At 50.3% G+C, this 21,453-nt stretch overlaps 1 protein-coding gene across 1 annotated transcript; it reads right to left on the bottom strand.

Annotated features, from left to right (window-relative positions):
- Window positions 1-223: 223 nt before the first annotated feature.
- On the bottom strand, window positions 224-13,994 carry CEACAM19 (CEA cell adhesion molecule 19; the record flags this gene model as incomplete). Its single annotated transcript, XM_084256942.1, has 7 exons — window positions 224-361; window positions 1,087-1,140; window positions 1,418-1,503; window positions 2,448-2,494; window positions 4,408-4,564; window positions 12,981-13,349; window positions 13,940-13,994. The coding sequence occupies 7 exons, from the start codon at window positions 13,992-13,994 to the stop codon at window positions 224-226; spliced, it is 906 nt and encodes a 301-aa protein (XP_084113068.1).
- Window positions 13,995-21,453: the final 7,459 nt, after the last annotated feature.

Raw genomic sequence — 21,453 nt, 5'->3', positions numbered from 1 at the left:
GTCTGTGAGTTTTGGTTGGAGGCAGATCCGAGACCATGCTCTCACCTCCAAATAGCCTGATGGGCCTTTGGGGCGGCAGGAGACAGGAGCCCGTAGCCCAGGTGTCTTGCTACTCAGAAGGTGAGCTGGGCCCATCACGGTCAACTGCCCTGTCCCCTGACACACACCTGCCCCCCACCCAGGCCGCACTGTCCACCAAGTCCACCTTGTCTGTCTCACAGCTCTACAGGCCCAGTCCTTCTGGGGCTCTGGTGTTGTTTCTCCGCAGGCACGTGGTCCCCTGGGAAGTCGGAGGCTCTGGAACTCCTTCAGGGGTTGGGACCAGCTGGCAGTAAGGGGCAGGGTCAGGGTTTAGTAGGTCCTTGGAGGGGAGAAGAGAGAGAGGAATTGTCATGGGGGTTAGAGTTGGGGGCAGAGGGTAGGGGTGTGGGGATACAGAGATGGACAGAGCAGGAGAGACGTGGAGGGAACCACACACTGAGAGAATGGAAGGCTGAGATGGGAAGAGAGACCCAGAGACGGAAATACTGGAAGAGCCAGAAAAAAAGGTGGACACAGGGACAGACACGCAGTGACCAGAGAGGCAGAGACACAGTTGGGAAGAGTTTACGAGACAGAGAAACAAAGATATGTGACAATCTCCCTCTCTCTGTCTCTCTCTCTGGACTCCAAGAAAGGTAGAGAGACAGGCAGAGAAATAAAGACAAAGACACAGAGACAGAGCAGGAGACAGAGATCAAGGGCCAGAGAGGGACAGAGACCCAGGCCCAGGATTGTCCTGGCTCACACAGATGCTGTGTGACTCTGGGCAAGACTCTGCCCCTCTCTGGCCTTCATTTCCTCCTGTGCAAATTCACAGTTTTGGGCCCCTTTACAGAGGAGGAAACTGCAAGGCTGAGAGGGAAAGGACTTGCCCAGGGTCTCTCAGTGAGGCTGTAATGGGCCTCCTAGGGAGCTAGAGCCTCGAGACTCAGGGGTGGGGGGACTGGTGTGGACAGTTTCTCTCTATCAAGCTGGCCCTCATGACCCCTTCCACCCAGGCTCCTTGGGGTCCCCAGCACCCCCTCCTGCCTCCCTGCTCCGTACCTGGTAGTGCTGGTTCTGTGGCTCCGGCTGCAGGGGCAACGGCAGGGGTGGGGGCTACAAGGGAAGAACGCAGATGAGCCAGTGCCCAGCACCCTTATACCGCCAACCTTTGACCGGTGTGAGGATGGATCTAGGTTTGAGCGACCCCTTCCAGAGACAAATGCTCTCCTGTTGTGCTGTTTCCTTCCAGAGTCTTCCCCTTGTGGTTTTATAAATAGGGAACATCACAGAGAGAGTATTTCAGTTCCCAAACTGTGTGACAAGGTACCCCAGGGTACCAGAGCCAGCTTGGAGGAGAAGTACCAGCTAGGGGACAGGGATGGGAACTCACCACAGCAGTGTTCATGGCCCCCATGTCACCGAAGGGGGACACTAGGAGGACTGGAGACGGCATCACTTCATAGACAGTGTCATCATCTGAAGCAGAGGACAAAGAGAGGGAACTGGCTGACAGGTAGGTCACAGGCCTGCTCTGGCTGCTGCCTATAGTCATTCATTCAACTAACATCTGTGCAATTCCCTCTTCCTTCTTGGGTGAGAGCTATGCTGGGGACACAGTGTCGACTGAGGCAGCCCAGGACCTGTCCTCAAGGGCTCATAGCTCAGTGGGGGAGACAGACAGGGATGACCCAGAGTGGGCAGGGCTGGAGTGGGGGAGTCCTGAGGGTTGGTGGAAGGTGGTCAGGGAGGGCTTCCTGGAGGAGGGGACACTTGAAATGGGAAAGAGAAATTAGAGCTATGCAGAGGCAGAGGAGGGTGGATATAAGGGCTGGTGGTGAGAGCCTCCCTGCCATGTGAGGAACTATATAGTATGACTGGTCTGTATGGATTTGATATCTCTCTATATGTCTATCTCTACGTGTATATATTTTTTGAGTATGGGGATATGAGAAACGAAGCCAGGAAAGACAGTGGGGAACAGTTTGTGGGGGGCCCTGAGCACCAGGTTAAAGTACCTGAATTTTTTCCCCAGGGAGGCATGGAAGGACTTTGAGCAGAGGAGAAACAGGGTCAGAGTTCTTGAAGGACCTGCCCAGAGATGGGGGTGGGGGTGAGCCTGGAGGCTGGGAGACAACAAGGAACCAGGCGTGGGAATCTGGGAGACAGACCCTGGGTGGATAATGGCCTGGAGGTGGATGGGAGGCTCGGGTGTGGGCAGGTGAATGTGTGGGGAGTGCCAGCCACCAAGAAGAGGAGGAAAAACAGGTTCGGGGTGAGAGGTGATGTGTGCAGAATCTGCAAAGCTGAGTTTGTGGAGGCCCAGAGAGATCTGGGGTGCAAGTGAGTAGGGGAGCATGTGGGGATTTTGGCTGGAGGGAGCATCGAGGAGGGTGGGGTGGCAGAAGGGGTCTCTGGCTTACCGGCATTATGACTGGGGCCCAGCTCCGGTTTCGCAGCAGCCATTGTCCTGGGGACACATGGACAAACTGCCATTAGGAATGTTCACCTTCAGGTGAGTGCAGAGACCCACAGAACCCGGAAAACCCCCCAGACTCCAGAGACTGATGGTCCCTGCTTCAGAGTGAGCCAAGGGGAGACCTGTCCCTATTGCTGCATTTGCCCTAATCTCCAGTCACACAGCCCTGCCTCAGTTTCCCCAGCTGCCACTTTACACCAACAAACCTTTCCCTAATGTCATTTACCATCTAAACGATTCTGTTCCATCTACCCGTTCCATGATTTCCTTCATGTTTTTCTTTAAATTGACTTATTCAAACACCCTCATTTAAAAAGTTCACTTGAGGGCCTCCCTCGTGGTGCAAGGGGTTAAGCACCACACTATGAAGCAATCTGCAGCCTCTGCAGCATGAGTGTGAATCCCGGCCAGGGAGCAGCCCACATGGCACGGCAGACCTCTCCTGTCTCGCCCGCTGCTCCCCTCAGCAGTGTATTTTGGTCAGTCTGCCTGTTCTGTTTCCCACTCTGTCTCTGGTGGATCCTCTCACTCCCCGCATCTCTGGCCTGTACCCCAGCTCTTATATGCGTAAATAAATAAATCTTAAAAAAAAAAAAAGTTCACTTGACACCACAATGGCACACTTGTTCATTCACTAGACAAACTGTTTCCCAAACACTGACCATGGGCTGGACACAGTTGAAGGCATGGGGGACACAGCTGGGAACAACACAGACATAGACTTCTGGCCTCCTGGAGCAGACACTCTAGAGGGGAGAGAGAGAATTGGAATAAGCCACCAACAGTAGAATGTCAGGGAGAGAAAAGTGCAATGAAAGAAACTATAGATGGAAAGGGGTAGACGATGAAAGGTGTGTGAAATTTTGAGTAGGATGGTCTGGGGAGCCTCCTTGAAATAACACTTGAAGAGAGGCCTGAAGTAGCTGAGAGGACCCATTGTGTAGAAATCCTAGGAAAAATGTTCCAAGCAGCCTGTGCAAAGGCCCTGTGGCAGGAACAGGAATAATCAAGGAACAAGGTTGAGGCAGAGTTGGTGGGGCGGGTGGGAAGAGGTGAGGTCAGAGAGGTAAAGTGGGAGTGGAGATTGAGCTGGCCCTGTGTCCACAATGAGGGATGTAGCCTTGGTAACCAGAGCATTCCAGCACGTGGCCACAGAGACAAGCTTATGTGGGAATAAGCCTGTGAGAGGCAGGTCAGTGAGAGGCAGCCTTGGGGCCTTTTTTGGAACCATCAGGAACATGGTACAGTCTTCCCTCTGGGGCGGCTGAGCTGCTGGAATACAAGCCTGGTGCCATGGGGAACTATTACCTGTATCACAAGGGGAAGGCATGCCTGGGAGCAAAGCCACCACAGAAAAAAGCAGGGTTAAGAGGTGACCACAAGTGTTTCTTGACAAAATGGAACAAAGAAACTTCCTAATTGCTGGTAGGCCAGTTTAAGGGTAGGGCTTCTGTTCCTTGCAATGCAGAATTCCGTCCAACACAGGCAAGGAAGAACATTTCACCTCAGGGGTTCCAAGGCTTAATGAGACTGTGTGTTTTTTTTTAAAGATTTATTTATTTATTTTATACAAGAACTGGGGTACAGGCCAGATGCGTGGGAGGGTGAGAGCATTCACAGAGACAGAGTGGGGAACAGAACAGGCAGACTGAAGAAATACACTGCTGAGGGGAGCAGCGGGCGAGACAGGAGAGGTCTGCTGTGCCATGTGGGACCCTTGCCGGCCGGCTGGGATCGAACCAGCACTGCAGAGACTGCGGACAGCTTCACAGCGCTGTGCTCAACTGACTGCGCCACCAGGGGAAGGCCCTTGATGAGACTGTTTTTGACATGAGTGATGGGAATCATGGAAGAATCAATACATGGACCTGAATGGGGGAAGAGAGACTTGGGGGTCCCCATACCTGTGGTTCCGGCCCCTGCAGCCTCGTGTCACCAGGAAGTAGGCCATGCCGCCGACGAGGGACCCGGTAGCAAGCGCTCCGATGACAATGGCAGCCACGATCCCAACGTTCTCGGGCAGGCGTCCAATGGGTGACTCCTTATCCTTTACCAGGGGTTCTGAGAGACACAGAGCAGGGACTGTGTGATGTTTCAGGCGGGTCTCTCCACCAGGGGCTAGCCGTTGAGCCCCAGAATGCAATTTCCTCTTCCCAGCCCGGAGAGATTCCTTCCGCTTCTCAGATCTGAGTAGCCCACCATCAGACTCTTCTGTAACTAAAACTCAACATGTCTGGGATGGATCTCCTCGGCTCTCCCTGCCTCAAAACCCCTGCTTCCCTAGAATTTTCTGCCATTTGTAATACATCCCAAATCTACTTCCTGACACACTCCCCTCACCTGCCAGCTTGTTTTTTCTCTCCTCAGTTGATACCCCCACCCTCCCAGTGAAAGAATGAGGTTCACTGTGTTTTGTAGGGGGGCTTAGGGGACTTAACTAACAGGATTTTCAAATTCCACATGCTAGCCCCTAGAACCTCCTGTCTTTAATCTCAAGCTGGATACCTGCTGTATCCCAGTCCTTCTAGTAGCGAAGTTTGTAGACTTGGAGGTCAGAATGCTGGGGTTCAAGCCCTGGTCCCTACTGGCTCTGTGATGTTCTCAACCTCTCTGTGTTTCGGATTTCCATTTTGTGAAATGGGGAGTAGGAAGACTGGATGAGTTTATAGCATGGACATGTGCATGCACACACACACAATTCTCTCCATTATCCATCAAAGTGAGTTCTGTGCCATTTTCACAGACGAGGACACAGAGGCAACCAGAGGTCAATTGATCTAAGGGCTCACTGTAAGAGCAATGCTGGGGTCACATGCTGGTCACTTTAACTCCTAATGACTGCTCTGTGTGACTTCTAAGGGAGATGCCCGGGTCTGGGACCTCCAAAGGGTGGAGTAGAGACAAACTGTTATTTCCAAATGGACTGGAGGGTCACTTTGTATATATCTGTGTAATCAAATTAATAAATATTTTAGGTCGACTTTTGTCTATGCCATCCATTCCCCTAAAAGTTAGCTTGTTCAACATAACCACAAACGGGGCCTCCCTGGTGGCGCAAGGGGTTAAGTCTCAGCACAATGAAACAATCAGCAGCCACTGCAGCACGTGTTTGAACCCCAGCCAAGGAGCTGACCCACATGGTGCAGCAGACCTCTCCTGTCTTCCTGCTGCTCCCCTCAGCAGTGCATATCAGTCAACCTGCCTGTTCTGTTCCCCACTCTGTCTCTGGTGAATCCTCTCACCCCCCACACCTCTGACCTGCACCCCAGTTCTTGTATGCACAAATAAATAAAAAAATAAACAACAACAAAAACAAAAAAAACAAACAGCAAAAATAACCACGATCACAGGTCTCCGGCTGGCCTGTGATCATGCAGGTGCCTCTCTTTCTCCTTTACCTAACAAACCTGTCCTTTTAAAATGTGGAAACAAAACAAGCCAAACAGAATAATCATAATTCATTTGAAAATTAGCCTAATTACTGGAAGCGGGGTAGCCCCAAACCAAACCTGTCTACTATTTTGGCACATTGAGTCACTGTCTGCACAGCCCAGGGAGGTAGCTGCGTTAGACTCGCTTTGCGGGTGTGCAAACTGAGGCCCAGAGCAGGTGCATTTGGGCAGAGGTAGAAGTTTCTCTTCCTGACTGCACCAGCAACTTTCTACCTTACTGAATCCCCACAACAGCAGGGTGGAAATTCACTGGCTTCTCTGAGTGACTCAAGAGGGAGAGAAAGTTCAAGGCCATGTTGGCTGACTAGAGACCCTGTCTTGCTCACCTCCCTTCTCCTCCCCCAGTGCCTCCCCAACCTTCTAACAACATTTACAACCACTTCTCTCCAGATCTGGTCCCCGCTGCTCATTCACACACACAAGCTCATTACCCACAAGCCCTTGCCTCACTCTCTGGGCTGTCTTGACTTTGCCCAGACTCTTCCCTCTGTCTGGCAAATTCTTTCTCATACACAGTAATTCCTCCTCATTTCCCCATTCCTAGTTCTTTCCAAAAAGCCTTCTTTGAGAAACCAAGGCCATGGAAACTTCTGATAAATTCTTCTTTCATAGACGATTTACTTACATTATGAGCTGATTTATGTTGGTGCAGAGGACTTGCCTATTGTTGGGCATCCAGGGCTTAGGGAGGGATAGATCACACCCCCAGCTCTGGATGGGACTTTATTAGCATATTCAAACTGCATAAGCCCATCTCCTGCCATGGTGATGGGCTCAGGATGGTGACAATCCAAAAGTAAGCCAACCAGAGCTTTCTTTCCTCTCATCAGTTCAAGCTGGTCCAATCAGAGTGAAGTAAAGGCCTATATTTCAGAGTAGGGAAAGAGATTCCATTTATTCTAGAAGCTGCGCATGAGTGAGGTGTGTGGGCGCTGGGATCATCTTAGTTCCCTGTAGGCAGCAAGTGGAGAGTGAAGTCAGCCCATGGAAAAAGGGCTGCAATGAGAATCTCAGAAACAAAACCAGAGTCTGGTAGGATCTGGTAGGATCAGTGTCTGTGTCCCACCTACTGTCAGAGCTTTTTCTTGTTTTGTTTTTTAGTTACAGGAGTGAATCATTCATGTGTTATTTAAGTCAGTTGGAGTTGTGTTTTCTTTAACTCGCCGCCACCACTATTTCATTTTGTTGCCCTCTGCGGGCTGTGGCACACAGCCCCAGGTTTCGGGCACCGTGGCCACGCCATCAATATTGGTTCAACAAATGAGTGCATTCATTTAGTTTCATTGTTCAGAAACATTTTACAATGAAAAAAAAAAAAATTACTGCTTCCAGGAAATACCAAGTGTGAGAAGCTTGGGTGGAGTGGATGGTGACAGACTAGGCCTGGGGGGGTGGGTGTGTGGGTGTCATCGTCCTGCTTTATGAATGAAGTCCTGAGGTTCACAGAAATGAGGCTCACTATCTGTCAAATGGGCTGGTAACAGCTCCTTCCTCTTTGGGTCAGGGGAGGACATGAAACCCCTAACAAGTGCTCGCACATAGTAGGTGTACAATCATTTTCATTAGGTGTCACTATTACTGTGATCACAGTTATTTCATTTTGCAGATATTTTCTCCAACAGTGCCCACAGTCATTGCATTAACTAGCATGCAAAGCTGACAGATGAGGCTGTCTGGCAGCGTGTTTGAATCCTGATCGCCACTGGTAAATGCTGGGATTCTCTGAACGCCGTTTCCTCTTGTCAAATGAAAGACAACAGCACCTCCTTCCAGGGTTGCTGTGTGGATTAAGTGGGTTAATTAACACAGGCAGCCAGCCTGGCGGAGAAAAGGTCACCTGGGAACTCTCCTTATGGGGAGAGGGCTGCTCCTGGGCCGGGCCCACTACTGCCTCGTGGAAATAGCATCTGACTCTCCATTCCTCAAGAGCATGTTGTATGAGAAATTCCCAGGGTTTCAATGTCGACATTTTCTTTAAAAAAAAAAAAAAAAAAGATTTATTCATCCATGCATCCAAGAGCTGGGGCACGGGCCAGAGGTACGGGGGTTGAGAGGATCCACCAGAGACAGAGTGGGGAACAGAACAGGCAGATCTACTGAAACACACTGCCGAGGGGAGCAGCGGGCGAGTCAGGAGAGGTCTGCTGTGCCATGTGGGTAGCTCCCTGGCTGGGGATCGAACTTGTGCTGCAGAAGCTGCGGACAGCTTCATAGTGCGGTGCTTAACCCCTTGCGCCACCAGGGAGGCCCAACGTCGACATTTTCAACACAACGCTTTAAGGCACGTTTGACTAGGGCTGGGAGATGTCTCTGCTTCGGGCAGGTTTCTGCCCAGCTGAAGTTCGGGGTTCTCCTTGCAAGGAAGGGGGAGGAAGGGATGATGATGAGACTCAGATGGCCGGCCTCTGATGCCGGGCAAATGAAGTGCCTTGCGGATGCGCAGTTGTAATCTCTGCAACATGTCTTCCTGGGGACAGCCGGTTCTGACGCTGTCCCCTCTGTGTTGGGGTTGCCATAACTAAGGGCCACACACGAGGTGGCTTACACAGCATAAATGAAAAGTCTCACAGTCCTAGAGGCCCCCAAGTCCAAGATCAAGGTGTGGGTAGGGTTGGAGCCTCTGAGGGTTGAGAGGGAGAATCTGTTCTGTGTCTCTCCCCTAGCTTCTGGGGCTTCGCTGCCATCTTTGGTGTTCCTTGGCTTGTAGGATCATCCCCCATCTCTGCCTTCCCCTTCCCGTGGGTTTTTTTGCATATGTCTGTGTCCACATTTCCTCATTTTAAAAGGACTCGAGGCATGTTAGATTAGGACTCACCCCTATGACCTCATTTTGCCTCCATTATATCTCTAAAGGCCCTATTTCCAAATAAGGTCACACTCAGAGGCCCTGAGAATTAGGACTCAACACATCTTTTTTGAGGGGGTGTGATTCAGCATACAGCACCTCCCAAGCCAGGCTCCCAGCTGCCCTGAGGGCCTTGTGCTGCTCAGCCTCCTTTAATCAATTCCTTTTCTGCTTAAGCCAGCCGGAACAAATCAGCCAGTTTCTGTTGCTGCTGCAAGAAGACTGCTTGAATCACATGATGAAGTGTCCTTTTTTTATAACTGTTTTTTTTTTTCTTGCTTAGTATTATAGACCGTGAGTTTGTAAAGAGGGAGTCTGCGACTTCTCCTATTTTTCAAGATTTTTTGCAATAGAAGCTCCCATCCCACATGCCCCTCCGTGATATTGTTCCAGGGTATAATTTCCATAAAGGGGGTAAATTCCATGTTCCCTGGCCCATCTAATGAAGAGTGGAGCCAAGCAGTGAAAGGAGGACTTGGTGAAGTGGGCTTGGAGGAGAAGACCTGGAGGAGACATGTGGAGGTGACATGAGGAAGTCACGCTTGCTTCTTGCGCCAGAGGGGGCCATAGAAGGAGACATGTGGAGACACTTGGAAGAGACGTGGGGGACAGACCCATGGGGAGGCTGACAGTGGCAGCTATTACCTTGGTTTGTACTCTGATTTCCTTCCTTTCACCCCAATCTTGCCCACATATTGCTTTTTTCTTCCAAGATTGATTTCTTTCACTTTGGATGTTCTCATCGCGGACCTCTGTGATCATCTACTATAAAGAATCATTTAGGGGCGTCCCTGGTGGTGAAAGGGGTTAAGACGCAACCTATGAAGCTTCTGCAGCCTCTGCAGCACCAGTTTGATCCCCCCGCCAGGCCAGGGAGCTACCCACATGGCGCAGCAGACCTTTCCTGACTAGCCCACTGCTCCCCTCAGCAGCGTGCTTCGGTCAATCTGCCTGTTCTGTTCCTCACTCTGTCTGGTGAATCCTCTCACCCCCCACACCTCTGGCCTGTACCCCAGCTCTTGTATGCATAAATAAACAAATCTTTAAAAAAAAATAAGAATCATTTGGGTTGTCATCCAAGGACCAGATTTATCCACACCAATCTTTGATTAGATTCAAGCACATCTGCAAAGCACTTTGAGGGACCATTACACAAATGGACAGTGACCAGAACCGTGTATAAAAATAGAACGCTGACACACAACTTGCAGCCAACTGCCGAGGCAACCAATCTCTTAAAAACATTCCAGGAAGCCAGGCTGCTTTAGAGCAGCTGCTAACTCTATGGTGACAAGCCAGGAAGCAAAACAATGACTTCTGTAACAATCGGCCTCAAATGGCCAGGGCTTGCTTAATAACTGACAACTTTCCTAATATTTGTCCCTACTTCTAACTTAGGGCCAATCAAATGAAAACAACTATGCACCCCAATCAATCACATAGGATGGCCCATTTCTAGAAGCTTCTGCAGCGCCCGCAAGTCCACAGCATCAATCAGGCACACCCAAAGCCTTCCCTTTCTTCACTGTGATGATTCCATGCTCTTTTGCCCCTGTGCCCTCGATTCTCTGGCAAAACACAAGTGGTGGTGGCCAACCCCCTTTTTATGGCCAGCTCTGAATAAACCATTTTACTTTTCTCATTTGGCTGGTCTTTCTTGATGTTCATGGTTTCACAAGCAACAGTCTCAGGGGTTTGCCAAGTCAGTCCTCACAGCCATCCTGAGGTGGGGGGTGCTGCTGTCCCCCCATTCATGGTCATGGATGCAGGCTCACCAGCACTAAATCCATGACATCATTCAGTTGTCCTCAATGATGGCTGTTAATGATGACGTGCAAGAAAGTCACTCGGTCCAAGAGCTGAGCAGCCTGAGTTCAAGTCCCGCATCTGCTGCTCCTGAGCTAGGAGACTGGGACAAGTTACCTAAACTGTGCCTCAGTTTCTCTACCTGTCAGATGGGCATCATCATGCCATGACTGGGAGGATGCAGAGGATAAACATGTGTGAATTGTTCTGACCATGGGGAGTTGGGCTCCCCAGGTAACTACGTTGGGTGTCAGAGGTCTCAGAAGGCTTTGAGGAACCCAAGCAGGGCTGCTTGGGGGTCCCAAATCCCCATGCCTAGAGTAATGGGACGAGAGACTTCAGCTGTAAACGACCACGACTTTTTGGGTCTTGATCCCCAGGCTCCTAGCTCACCATCTTGTTCTACTTGATCCCATGTCCTTGGGCACAGGGTGGACACTTGTCACAAGGGAAAGCAAACCACAGGCCAGGCAGGGCTACACAGATTCTCTCTTGGTCCCTGTCTGTCTCTCTCCAGCTCCCTTTCTTTCTATTGCTGCATTTGGAGAGAGGAAACTCAGAATATGCAAAGAAGCCTGGGCTGATACCCTGGTTATGTGGTGGTGGGACTCCCTTCCCATGGAGAGAGGGCGCTCAGGAGCCAAGAGGAGCGCAGAGATGGCTCCCCCTGGAGGAGGAGACAGCACATGGCCTTCTAGACAACCCTTCCTTTTCCCACCTTCTCTGCTGGGATCCCCACCCACACATTTGTGCATGCGTGCACCCTTCACTCATGCATTCATTCAACAGTTCCATACTCTGAGGACACAGTTGTGATCCCAGATTTCTGGGAGCTGACATCCAGGGGCACACCTTGGAGTTCCACAAGATGCTCTCCCCCCACCTTCCTCTGTTGAATAATTGGAGAGATGAGCCTTGACTTAAAAGGATCCTGAGGTGCTGGCCGCCTAGGGTGCCCTCCTTGCTCCCCTGTCTCAGTCATGTTGACCTCCTGCCAGCTCAACTCATAAGCCCTACAGCTTCCTGCCATAGATGAGCCCTCCACCTGAACAGCTCCCAAAACTCTTCTCCCCTCTACTCACCGCTCCTGCCGGGAACTCTGTCATCTAGAAATCCACAGAGCTCTCTGCATCCCTGCCCTGCTCACATGTTGTTTCTCCAGGGAGGCCTCCCTGATGATCTTCTATCCCAGATATATCATGCTGATTATTTTTTTTTTCATTAGGCAAGTCATAATCTCTCTTTGCCTCAGTTTCCTCATCTATAAAATGTCTAATAGTATTAACCACCTCATAGAGCTGCTGTGAGGATGGAATGAGCTACTGGCATGTAATAAGCTCTAAATAACGTTAATGATCACTGTTGTTAATGTCAACATCTCACAGGGCATCTTAATTTATTATTTACATGGTCACTGTCAACACCCAACACTCTGCTTTCACTTTTACTTCTCTGCTGAAGCAGTTAAGCTCCCAGACACTGGCCTTGTGACTTCATGGGATCAAATCCCAGTTCTACCACTTTCTGTGCCTCAGTTTCCCCACCTGTAAAATGGCGCCAACAATGGTGCCTGTTTCATGGGACTTTTGTTTAAATTTCCATTTATTTGTTTATTTATTCAACAAACACAGAACTTGTTTTATCTCACACTCTGTGGTAAACGTTGGTTCATAAGATGGGTGCTCTGGCTGTCTCATTTTGAAGAATTACTGTTCCAGTGAGATAAGTATGGAAACTGATGGATTAAAACACAGGATGGAAATCACAAAGGTAAGGAGGGTGAGCAGAGTCCTTGGGGGACATAGATGATGGATGACCAAGTCTGGGTGAGAGGGTGGAGAAGTTATCCCTTCCCCCAACAATTCCCACCCAGCTCTACTGAGTTATACTTGGCTTACAGCCAAGTGGAATTGTTTTGCTTTGTTTTTTTTTTAAGCTACAAATGAGTAAGTAGAGGGCAGTGGTCCTCAACCAGGGTAACTTTGCCCCCCGGGGACATTTGGCAATATCTGGAGTCATTTTGGGAGACTCATTTCTCAGCACAAATGCTGTTGTGAAGCAGCACGTGACAGTAGCAGGCATATAGTAGGTGCTCAATAAACATTCATTAATGAATGCAGGTGAGAGGCAAATGAAATGGCACATCTCCAGGGGCTGGCCCGGTGTGTGGCACCAGGTGGACATTTAGCAGGTATTTTATTTGCTAATGCATGTGAGGATTCAATGGTATCTCAGGGACTGATGCACAGTAGGTCCTCAACCCATATGTATTGAATGGATGAATGTGAAGAACCGATGAGGTAGTGCTGGCACGTGGCCTGCTCAGGGTACAACATCAAGTCTTCCCTTTTCCCCTACTATGCCCGGCACTCACCGACCACCTGGACTTGGGTCTTGGTCCTCATGGTCCAGTCAGGATTCATGGTGACAGTGACTTGGTAGGTGCCGCTGTCGTTGGGCTGAGCGTGACGCAGCAGCATAGAGCCATTGGGGAAGCCCACGATGTCACGGTGCTTCATGGCGCTGCCCTCCCTTTGGGGTCGCTGCAGCTCCGGGAAGTAGGAGAACAGCATGGTGCTGCCACTGACCTCCTCCCCCAGGTACCAGTTGAAGACCTGGAAGATTTCTGGGATGCCGTGGACAGACAGGAGAAGGTCTTGGTTCTTTTGAGGGTGCTCTGGAATCTTCTGGATGCGGAGGGCCTCCCCAGAGCCTTGGAGGATCCAGAAAGTCAGGATTGAGGCTGAGGGGAGTGACAGGAGTGGTCAGAGATGGGGGATGTTTGACAGCGGCCACAGCATTCTCCTCCCTATGGGAACCTCTGGGGCAAAGACTCAGTGTTTATTGGAACCAGTGCTGGGGTCGATTCGTGGTGTCTGCCTTGGGGTCGGCAGTCACAGATTTGCCACTTGGCTCAGAAGTTTTTTCTGCCCTGAGATGCTGTGTGACCTGCTTCTTAGTTCTTGAACTTTCTAAATTCATTCATTCATTCATTCATTTATTCCTCTATCCATGCAACCATATAACCATTATTTCCAGGCATACGAATTATATATATGCAATGTCTAAAATTCTAGACTTGGGGGAGACAGCAGGAATCAATCCAAAGAACCTCCTGCCCTCGTGGTCCTGGCTTTCTAGGAAGGGCCATAGATAAAATCAGGATGGGCTTATAATTCTGCTGTCTTTTTTCCCAGCCCCATCTGCCCCCCCAAACCTTACTCAAATAATTTATTGTCCCTGTAAATATTTACTTTCTTCCAAGTGGGAACCTCGTTCCCCGGGCCAAGTCCCACTTCTTTTCTCAGCCCTGGGAGTCTGATTCCTTCTTACCTGAGAGCGGGAATCTCTTTAAGAGGCAGCCCTGCCCTCCCTGGGGAAGCGCCATCTTGGTATCCTGGGGAGGTGCCTAGGGGCCACCTGCCGTCCACCAAGGGGGCCAGAGGACTAGGCCTGGGCTGTTCAAAGTTGGCCAGCTCCGTGAGGATCCCAGGCCTGCCTCCCAGACATGGCTGAGGCTGCCCGGCCCCAACATCCTTTTCGCAAGCTAGGGAGGTGGCCTCTGAGTTGGACCGCAGACACTGGTTGAACCAGTTTTCCAGGGTGCCGGGGATGTTTTGGGGCTTCCCGGAACTCCTCCCCTGACCCCTTTCAGTCTCTCCTTCCCACTCAGGGTGACCATCAATGGTGAGAGCAGGTGTTACAACTGTCCAGCCTCTAGTTAAGCAACACACACACCCCTTAGGTAGAGCAGGGTTTTAGTGCATTTCAGAACAAAGTGCTCAAACCCTATTAGTTTATCTCATACCAGGTGTCGCTATTTCAAACTTCTCCTATCTTATCTAACAGGAGATTAGGGGGCAGGTGCTTTTGATAAATACAATTGGCCAAATCTCCTTATCCCAAGCTGTAAATTCCTGCCCCTTTTGTTAAGCAAAAGTTGTCAAAACCCCATCTGGGAGCCGCCCCCCACCCCCAAACTAAGCAAACATTCATGTCTGCAGCCTAAGGCCCAAAGGGGAGGGTTCTCCTCTGAACCTGCCCGCACTCACTTACAGCTAGGCTTCATTTCCAGCTCACCTGTGCTGACTCCCGCCTGAGTCATTTCCTGAGTAGAAGTCGAGACCCTCAGGGTCCCTCAGCACCCCTGGGCCCCAATGCTTCCGTCCACCTTCCCCATCAGGCAGGCTGCTGCAGGCGGTCTCCCCATGCCCTCTGTCCTGCCATATCCAACAGGCATTAGTGATCCCATTTCACAAATGAAGAAACCGAGGAGCAAACAAAGAGGCACGTCTATCTGCAGGCAGGGATGGGATTTGATCTGGCTCACGCTAGCGCTCTTAGTATAGTTTTCCACAAGCAGCCTCCATTCATCTAGTCATCATTTCCAACACACACTCTTTGGGTGCTGGTGACACAGCGATGATTGAGACAGTTTCTGCCCTGCCCTCAGTCCAAACTGGAGCTCACAAATTTGGGGGTGGGAGGGCAGACCTATCCCCAGACAATGATGACCCAGAGTGATCAGAACTAAGATGGAGGGCTAGTTCCTTCAGGGGCTGAGAGATGCTGAAGGACAGGGAGGGCTTCCTGGAGGAGGGGTCATCAGGGCTGAGAGCAGGAGTAGCAAGTGAAAGGTCCTTGTAGCAGGCCGGAATGCAGGAGCCAACCAGGAAGCCCACCTGGGGGGGCAGGAATGCGGATACCTGCCTGGAGGACTCAGACAATGAGCCTCCCCCCTCCCCCTACCAGTCTCGTCTCAGACAAAGAACCTCTACCTGCCCTACAAACTTTTCCCGCCGTACGAGCCCAACTACCCACCTGACCTCTCCTCACCCTATAAAACCCTGCTTCCCCCTAACAACGTGCGCGACTCCACTGACCCCCCGCCTTGGGTCTGTGAGGTCCGCCCGGGGCGCAATAAACTTTTCCTCCCTTTGAGAAATTTAGCCTGGTTCTCCTTTTCTTTACCGCGCTGAACCTTTCAGCAAGGAGGCAGCATAAACAGCACACGCAGGGCCTCCCCGGTGGCGCAGCGGTTGAGCGCTGGGTTGCGAAACTGCGCGCGGCCTCTGCGGCACCGGTTCGATCCCCGGCTGCTCCCCGGCCACCAGAGGAGGGTCCCACATGGCGCGCAGACCTCTCCTGCCGCCCGCTGCTCCCCTCAGCAGTGTACTTCGTCCGTCTGCCTGCTCTGCTCCCCGCTCTGGCTCTGGTGAATTCTCTCACCCTCCCGCGCTTCTGACTGTACCCAGTGCATGTATAAACAAAACAAACAAACAAAACCAGCAAACAAATAAATAAAGCATGCCTCTATTAAAAAAAAAAAAAACAGCACACGCAAATGTGTGGAGGCTGAGACAGGCACTAAGGCGGTTGGAGGAACGGCAGGGTGGGAGGGTGAGGGGTGGAGAGACTACAGAATACAGAAGTAAGAGGGATCAGTGTGGTTTTCAGCTCTGTGGACCAGGGCTGGGTGATGGACCGTGCAGGGTCATGTTAATACCACTGTGCCCCATAGGATGAACAAAATAGACATTTACATTTGAAACTGAATGGCACTAGTGGTGGTTACATTTGAGCATTTCCCTTATCACCACGGAAAGTTCTACTGGGAAATGCTGGTCTAGGGATCTGAGGGGAGCAGTGCCAGGAGATGGAGCAGGGCCTGGGGCTGGGGACCTTTGGCCCAGGTAGGCAGAGCACCCACCGACTTTACCCCGTCCACTTGGTGAGCCTCGATCTCAGCCTGTCTCTGTCACGGCTTGGCTGCTGGAACTTGACGCAAATAAACACACAATGCTGCTGTTACTATCGCTCCTGTCTTTGGTTTTGCCCCTGCGCCCCCCCAAATTCTTCCTGCTCCCCTTGTAGCCCTGCTCAAGGAAAGTGCATTTTCCAAACCCCCCTCCCCCAATCTACTGATTAGTCCCTAATGAAAGGTCCGTGCAGGAGGCTGGAATGCAAAAACCGCCATGCAGGAGGCCGGAGAATTCAGACAATGAACCTCCCCCCACCCTACAAAGCTTTTCGCGCGCCCTACAAACTTTTTCCCCGCTGTATGAACCCAGTCTCCCACCTGCCCTCTCCTCACCCTATAAAAGCCTGCCTCCCCCTGACAACAGGCGCGACTTTGCCGACCCCCACCTTGGGTCCGTGAGGCCCGCCCGGGGCCCAATCAGGGGAGCCAAGCTATATTTCTTAAAGGAAGGGAAAATTGATTGGGCCCCGGGCGGACCTCATGGATCAAGGTGGGGGTCCGTGGAGCTGCGCCCGTCTTGGGGAGAGATGTCCCTTTTCTAGGGTGAGGGGAGGTTAGGCAGGAAAACTGGGTTGTGGGGAGGGAAACAGGTTTAGGCGGGACAAAGTTGTTCTTTATGGAGCCGAGTTGTTTTCTCCTGTTTATGGCTTCAGTTTCGGTTTGAGGTATCACTGGTTCTGGTGTCAGGGCCATCTTGGTTTTTTCTATGTGGGCTTCCTCATTCCTGGCCCGTGCATCGACCTTTTCCCCTTTGAGAAAGCTTGGCCTGGCTCTGTTGGGGGGAAAAGGATGTCCACCCGTTTTATATCGGGGCTGCTCCGTATCAGCTTTTTTTTTCTTTATGGCACCAAACCTTTCACCTAATTCCTGGAAGTTTAGGAGGTGATGTTCAGAATCTACCCTTGTTATAGGACAGGGAGAGGGGCCGCCCAAACCCCGCAAACCTGCCTATTCTACATGGGTTCTGCCATCCGCCGCATCAACACAAAACATAGGAGACTTTAATGGGAAGGAACTTTAATAAAACTAGGACACAATACAGGAAAGGCAAAGAGTCCAGTTTCTAAGTGAAGCACCCAAAGTTACCCGTCCCCTCGTGGGTAAAAGTCCATCCAAATGGGATTGGCCCAGAGAAAGGCCCCAAAGCCTGCCATGAGTCTAAAGCACCTTCCAGTGGGGACCCACAGCAAAGGGTCAGAAACAATCAGACAAGCCCAGAAGGAAAAGAGCAAAATTAACATCAAGATAAAAGCTGCCATTGTCACCTCCCCACGGGTCTCACCCACATCTGTGTCACCCCGTCCACGACCACAAGACAAGCGCAGTTTCTTCACGTGTCTCTAGGATCCATGTGCCTCCTCCAGGTCTCCTGGCTCCATCCTGCTTCCTTCCTTAGTTTCTTCTTCAGCTTCTCCCCTTCCTGCTCAGCTCCACCCTCCCTTGGGTGGGGCAGGGAACCTCCCCCTTTCCTGGGGACCACCCTGTTACACCCTCAGTCCTTTGCAGAGGTTTTGCGAATTCCCCTGAGTGCTTGTTGTGGCTCCAGCAGTTAATTCCCAGAGCAGCCACCGGGGGGCGCTAACTCCGAGGTTGGGACCAACAAGATTGCCCAAGCTAGACTTACTCTGGGAGGAATTTGGAGCGGAGCATCCGGGTTAAAGGGATTCTAATGCAAGGTTCCTGCTAGGCCCCAGGAACTACTTTGTAAGCAGAACCAGGCAGTGCAGAAAGCAAAGCAAGTCATTCTGGATTTTCTAATTTTTTTTTTATTACATTTTAAAAGGGCAGGTTTATCAAGAAAAGGAGAAATGGTCACAGGTGGGCAGGAGAGCTGCAAAGAGAAACTGTTTTGCAAAGAGAAACTGTGAAAAGAAACACCTGCCTAGTCACAGGTGGGCAGGAGAGCTATCCTTGCCAGTGCAGAAATCGTAAGATCTAGTGTTGGATTTTTTTAATTGTTAGTGTTTCTCTTTCTCTTTCTTTCCTCCTTCCTTCTCCCGCTCCTGTGTCTTGGCCTTTGTCCCTAATAATGGCTCTGATTCCTTTGGCATAATAAAGAAAATTCAAGGTTTATTACAGAAAATTGTGATCATATGGACTCAAAAAACGGAAAGAGTAAAACTTAACCATTTCCCAGCTATCTTGAAAGTCACGCTAATACCGTAGGTCTAGTCTTTCGTCCTCTGACCATTGTGGCTCCTCTATCCAGTTCTCCCCAGCCCCGGCGGGCAGGACCTTGTTGCACAAACATCCTAGGGCAGTCTCATTCTTCTGGCCAGGGAATGGTGGGCCTGAGACCTGAGGTGAGGCTATTGGGAAGCTTATTATTTTTTTAAAGATTTATTTATTTATGCATTCAATAGCTGGGGTACAGGCTAGAGATGCGGGGGGTGAGAGGATTCACCGGAGACAGAGTGGGGAACAGAACAGGCAGATTGACTGAAACACACTGCTGAGGAGAGCAGCGGGCAAGACAGGAGAGGTCTGCTGCCCATGTGGGCTGCTCCCTGGCAGGCCGGGGATCGAACTTGTGCTGCAGAGGCTTCAGATTGCTTCATAATGGGGTGCTTAACCCCTTACGCCACCAGGGAGGCCCTATTGGGAAGCTTATTTTGGATGACCTGGGAGGGTCCTAAATGCTATCTCTGGGGCCTTATAAGGGAAACAGAGAAGGGTGGATGGAGCCATGACAGTGGTGCAGGGGAGAGAAGGTGGTATGATGGAGGGGCCATGAGCCAAGGAATGCAGACGTCTCTATATTTTTAATTGAAGTAACATTGTGTTACAACATGATGTAAGTTTCAGATGTGTCTCACTGAAAATCAAAGTGTATATAATATATTAAGTTCACTGCTAAAAGTCTAGTGCTACCCTTCACCATCGATTGCTCCCTTTGTCCTTTTTTTTTTTTTTTAAGATTTTTATTTTATTTATTTATACAAGCACTGGGTACAGTCAGAAGCGCGGGAGGGTGAGAGAACTCACCAGAGCCAGAGCGGGGAGCAGAGCAGGCAGAAGGACCGAAGTACACTGCTGAGGGGAGCAGCGGGCGGCAGGAGAGGTCTGCGCGCCATGTGGGACCCTCCTCCGGTGGCCGGGGAGCAGCCGGGGATCGAACCGGCACTGCAGAGGCTGCGGGCAGCTTCGCAACCCAGCGCTCAACCACTGCGCCACCGGGAGGCCCTCCCTTTGTCCTTTCTTACGTATCCCCTTCCTCTTTCCTTCCGGTAACTTGGACTTTTATTTTTATAAAATAAAAATTTATTTTGGGGGCCTCTCTAGTGGCACAGCAGTTGAACACTGGGCTGTGAAGCTGCCTGCAGCCTCTGCAGCACCGGTTCGATCCCCGGCCGCTGGGCAAGGATCCCACATGGCGTGCAGACCTCTCCTGCTGCACCCGCTGCTCCCCTCAGCAGTGTACCTCATCAGTCTGCCTGACCTGCTCCCCACTCTGGTGCTGGTGAAGTCTCTCACCCTCCCGCGCTTCTGACTGTACTCAGTCCTTGTATAAATAAATCAATAAATCTTTAAAAAATGTATTTTTGTTTTATTTAGCTCATCTGGTTGTTTATCTACCACATGAGCAAAATCATATGGTGTTTGTTTTTCTCTGACTTAGGTTCATCCATGTTGTTGCAAATGGCAGTATTTCATCCTTTTTCATGCCTGAATAGTATTCTGTGGAGTATACCTACCACATCCTTGGTATTCATTCATCACTTGGTGGGTGCTTATGTTGTCTCCAGTTCTCGGCTATTGCAAACAGTGCTGCAATAAACATAGCTCTTCAAACTAGTGTTTTTGGATTTGGGGATAAATACCCAGAAGTGGCATAACCAGATTGTATGGAGTTTTTATGTTTAATTTTTTGAGGACTCTCCATACTGTTTTCCACAGTGGCCATACCAATTTACAGTCCCAGGGCAGCGTGTAAGAGTTCCCTTCTCTCCACAGCCTCTCCAGCACTTGCTGTTTCTTGTCTTTGGACAGCAGCCATTCTCAAGGGTGTGAAGTAATATCTCCTTGTGGTTTTGATTTGTATTTTCCTAATGATGATGATCATTATCTTTCATGTCAGATGAGCTCTAGAAACTGGAAAGGCGATGCAAGGTGTCTCCCCTGGAGCCTCTAGAAGGAACCAGGCCAACTGACACGTTGATCTTAGTCCAGGAGATTCATTTCTGTCTTCGGGTCTCCATAAGTGTAAGAGGACAATTTTGAGTTTTTCAGATCACTAAGTTTGTGGGTGCTACAATTTCCCCATGGAAAGGGTATACAAGTCAATAATTTGGGCCACATCAGATGATTAATTTTTAAAGTTTGTGGGAAAGTAGAGATGACGAAAATTGGACAGTGTCACCATTTTTAAGTGTATAGTTCAATGGTATTAACTGGGTAGCCACGTACAAAAGAACGGTCCCTTCCCTTACATCCTATGCATATATTAAGTCAAAATGGACCCCTGACGTCTTCTTATAACTATCAATTTCGGATGTTTGTGTATTCCTAGTTAAAAAAATTACAAAGAGAGAGAAGAAGACAAGTTTTCCTGGGGACTCGTGACGTGTGGCCTTTATGATTCAGGGTCTTGCTTCCACGTCTCTGGTTTTATCCCCCATGAGAACTGACCCCTCCTCAGTTTCCCCCCAGGACCCCTGGCATACACACAGGCACTCAAGCTGTAATAAATAAATTTTATTTTATTTAAAGATTTACTTATCTATGGGTACAAGAACTGGGGTATAGGCCAGAGGTGCGGATTCATCAGAGAGAATGGATTGAGAGGCTTCATCAGAGAGAGTGGGAAGCAGAACAGGCAGGTCTACTGAAATTTACTGCTGAGGGAGCAAGACAGGAGAGGTCTGCTGCGCCATGTGGGTAGCTCCCTGGCCAGGGATCAAACTGCTGCTGCAGTGGCTGCAGAGAGCTTCATAGTGCTTAGACTTAACCCCTTGCCCCACCAGGGAGGCCAACTAATAAATAAATAAATTTTGATGAGGTATTTAGGAGCTGGGGATGATCAAGGGGTGGACACGACAGTGAGCCCATTTGAATCTCTGACTCTGGGGTGCCCCACTTGTCACCC

The sequence above is a fragment of the Talpa europaea genome (assembly GCF_964194135.1).
Source record: "Talpa europaea genome assembly, chromosome: 16".
NCBI classification, from domain to species: Eukaryota; Metazoa; Chordata; class Mammalia; order Eulipotyphla; family Talpidae; genus Talpa; species Talpa europaea.
Note: the sequence above shows the minus strand (reverse complement) of the source record. Positions and strands in the feature narration are given on the sequence as shown.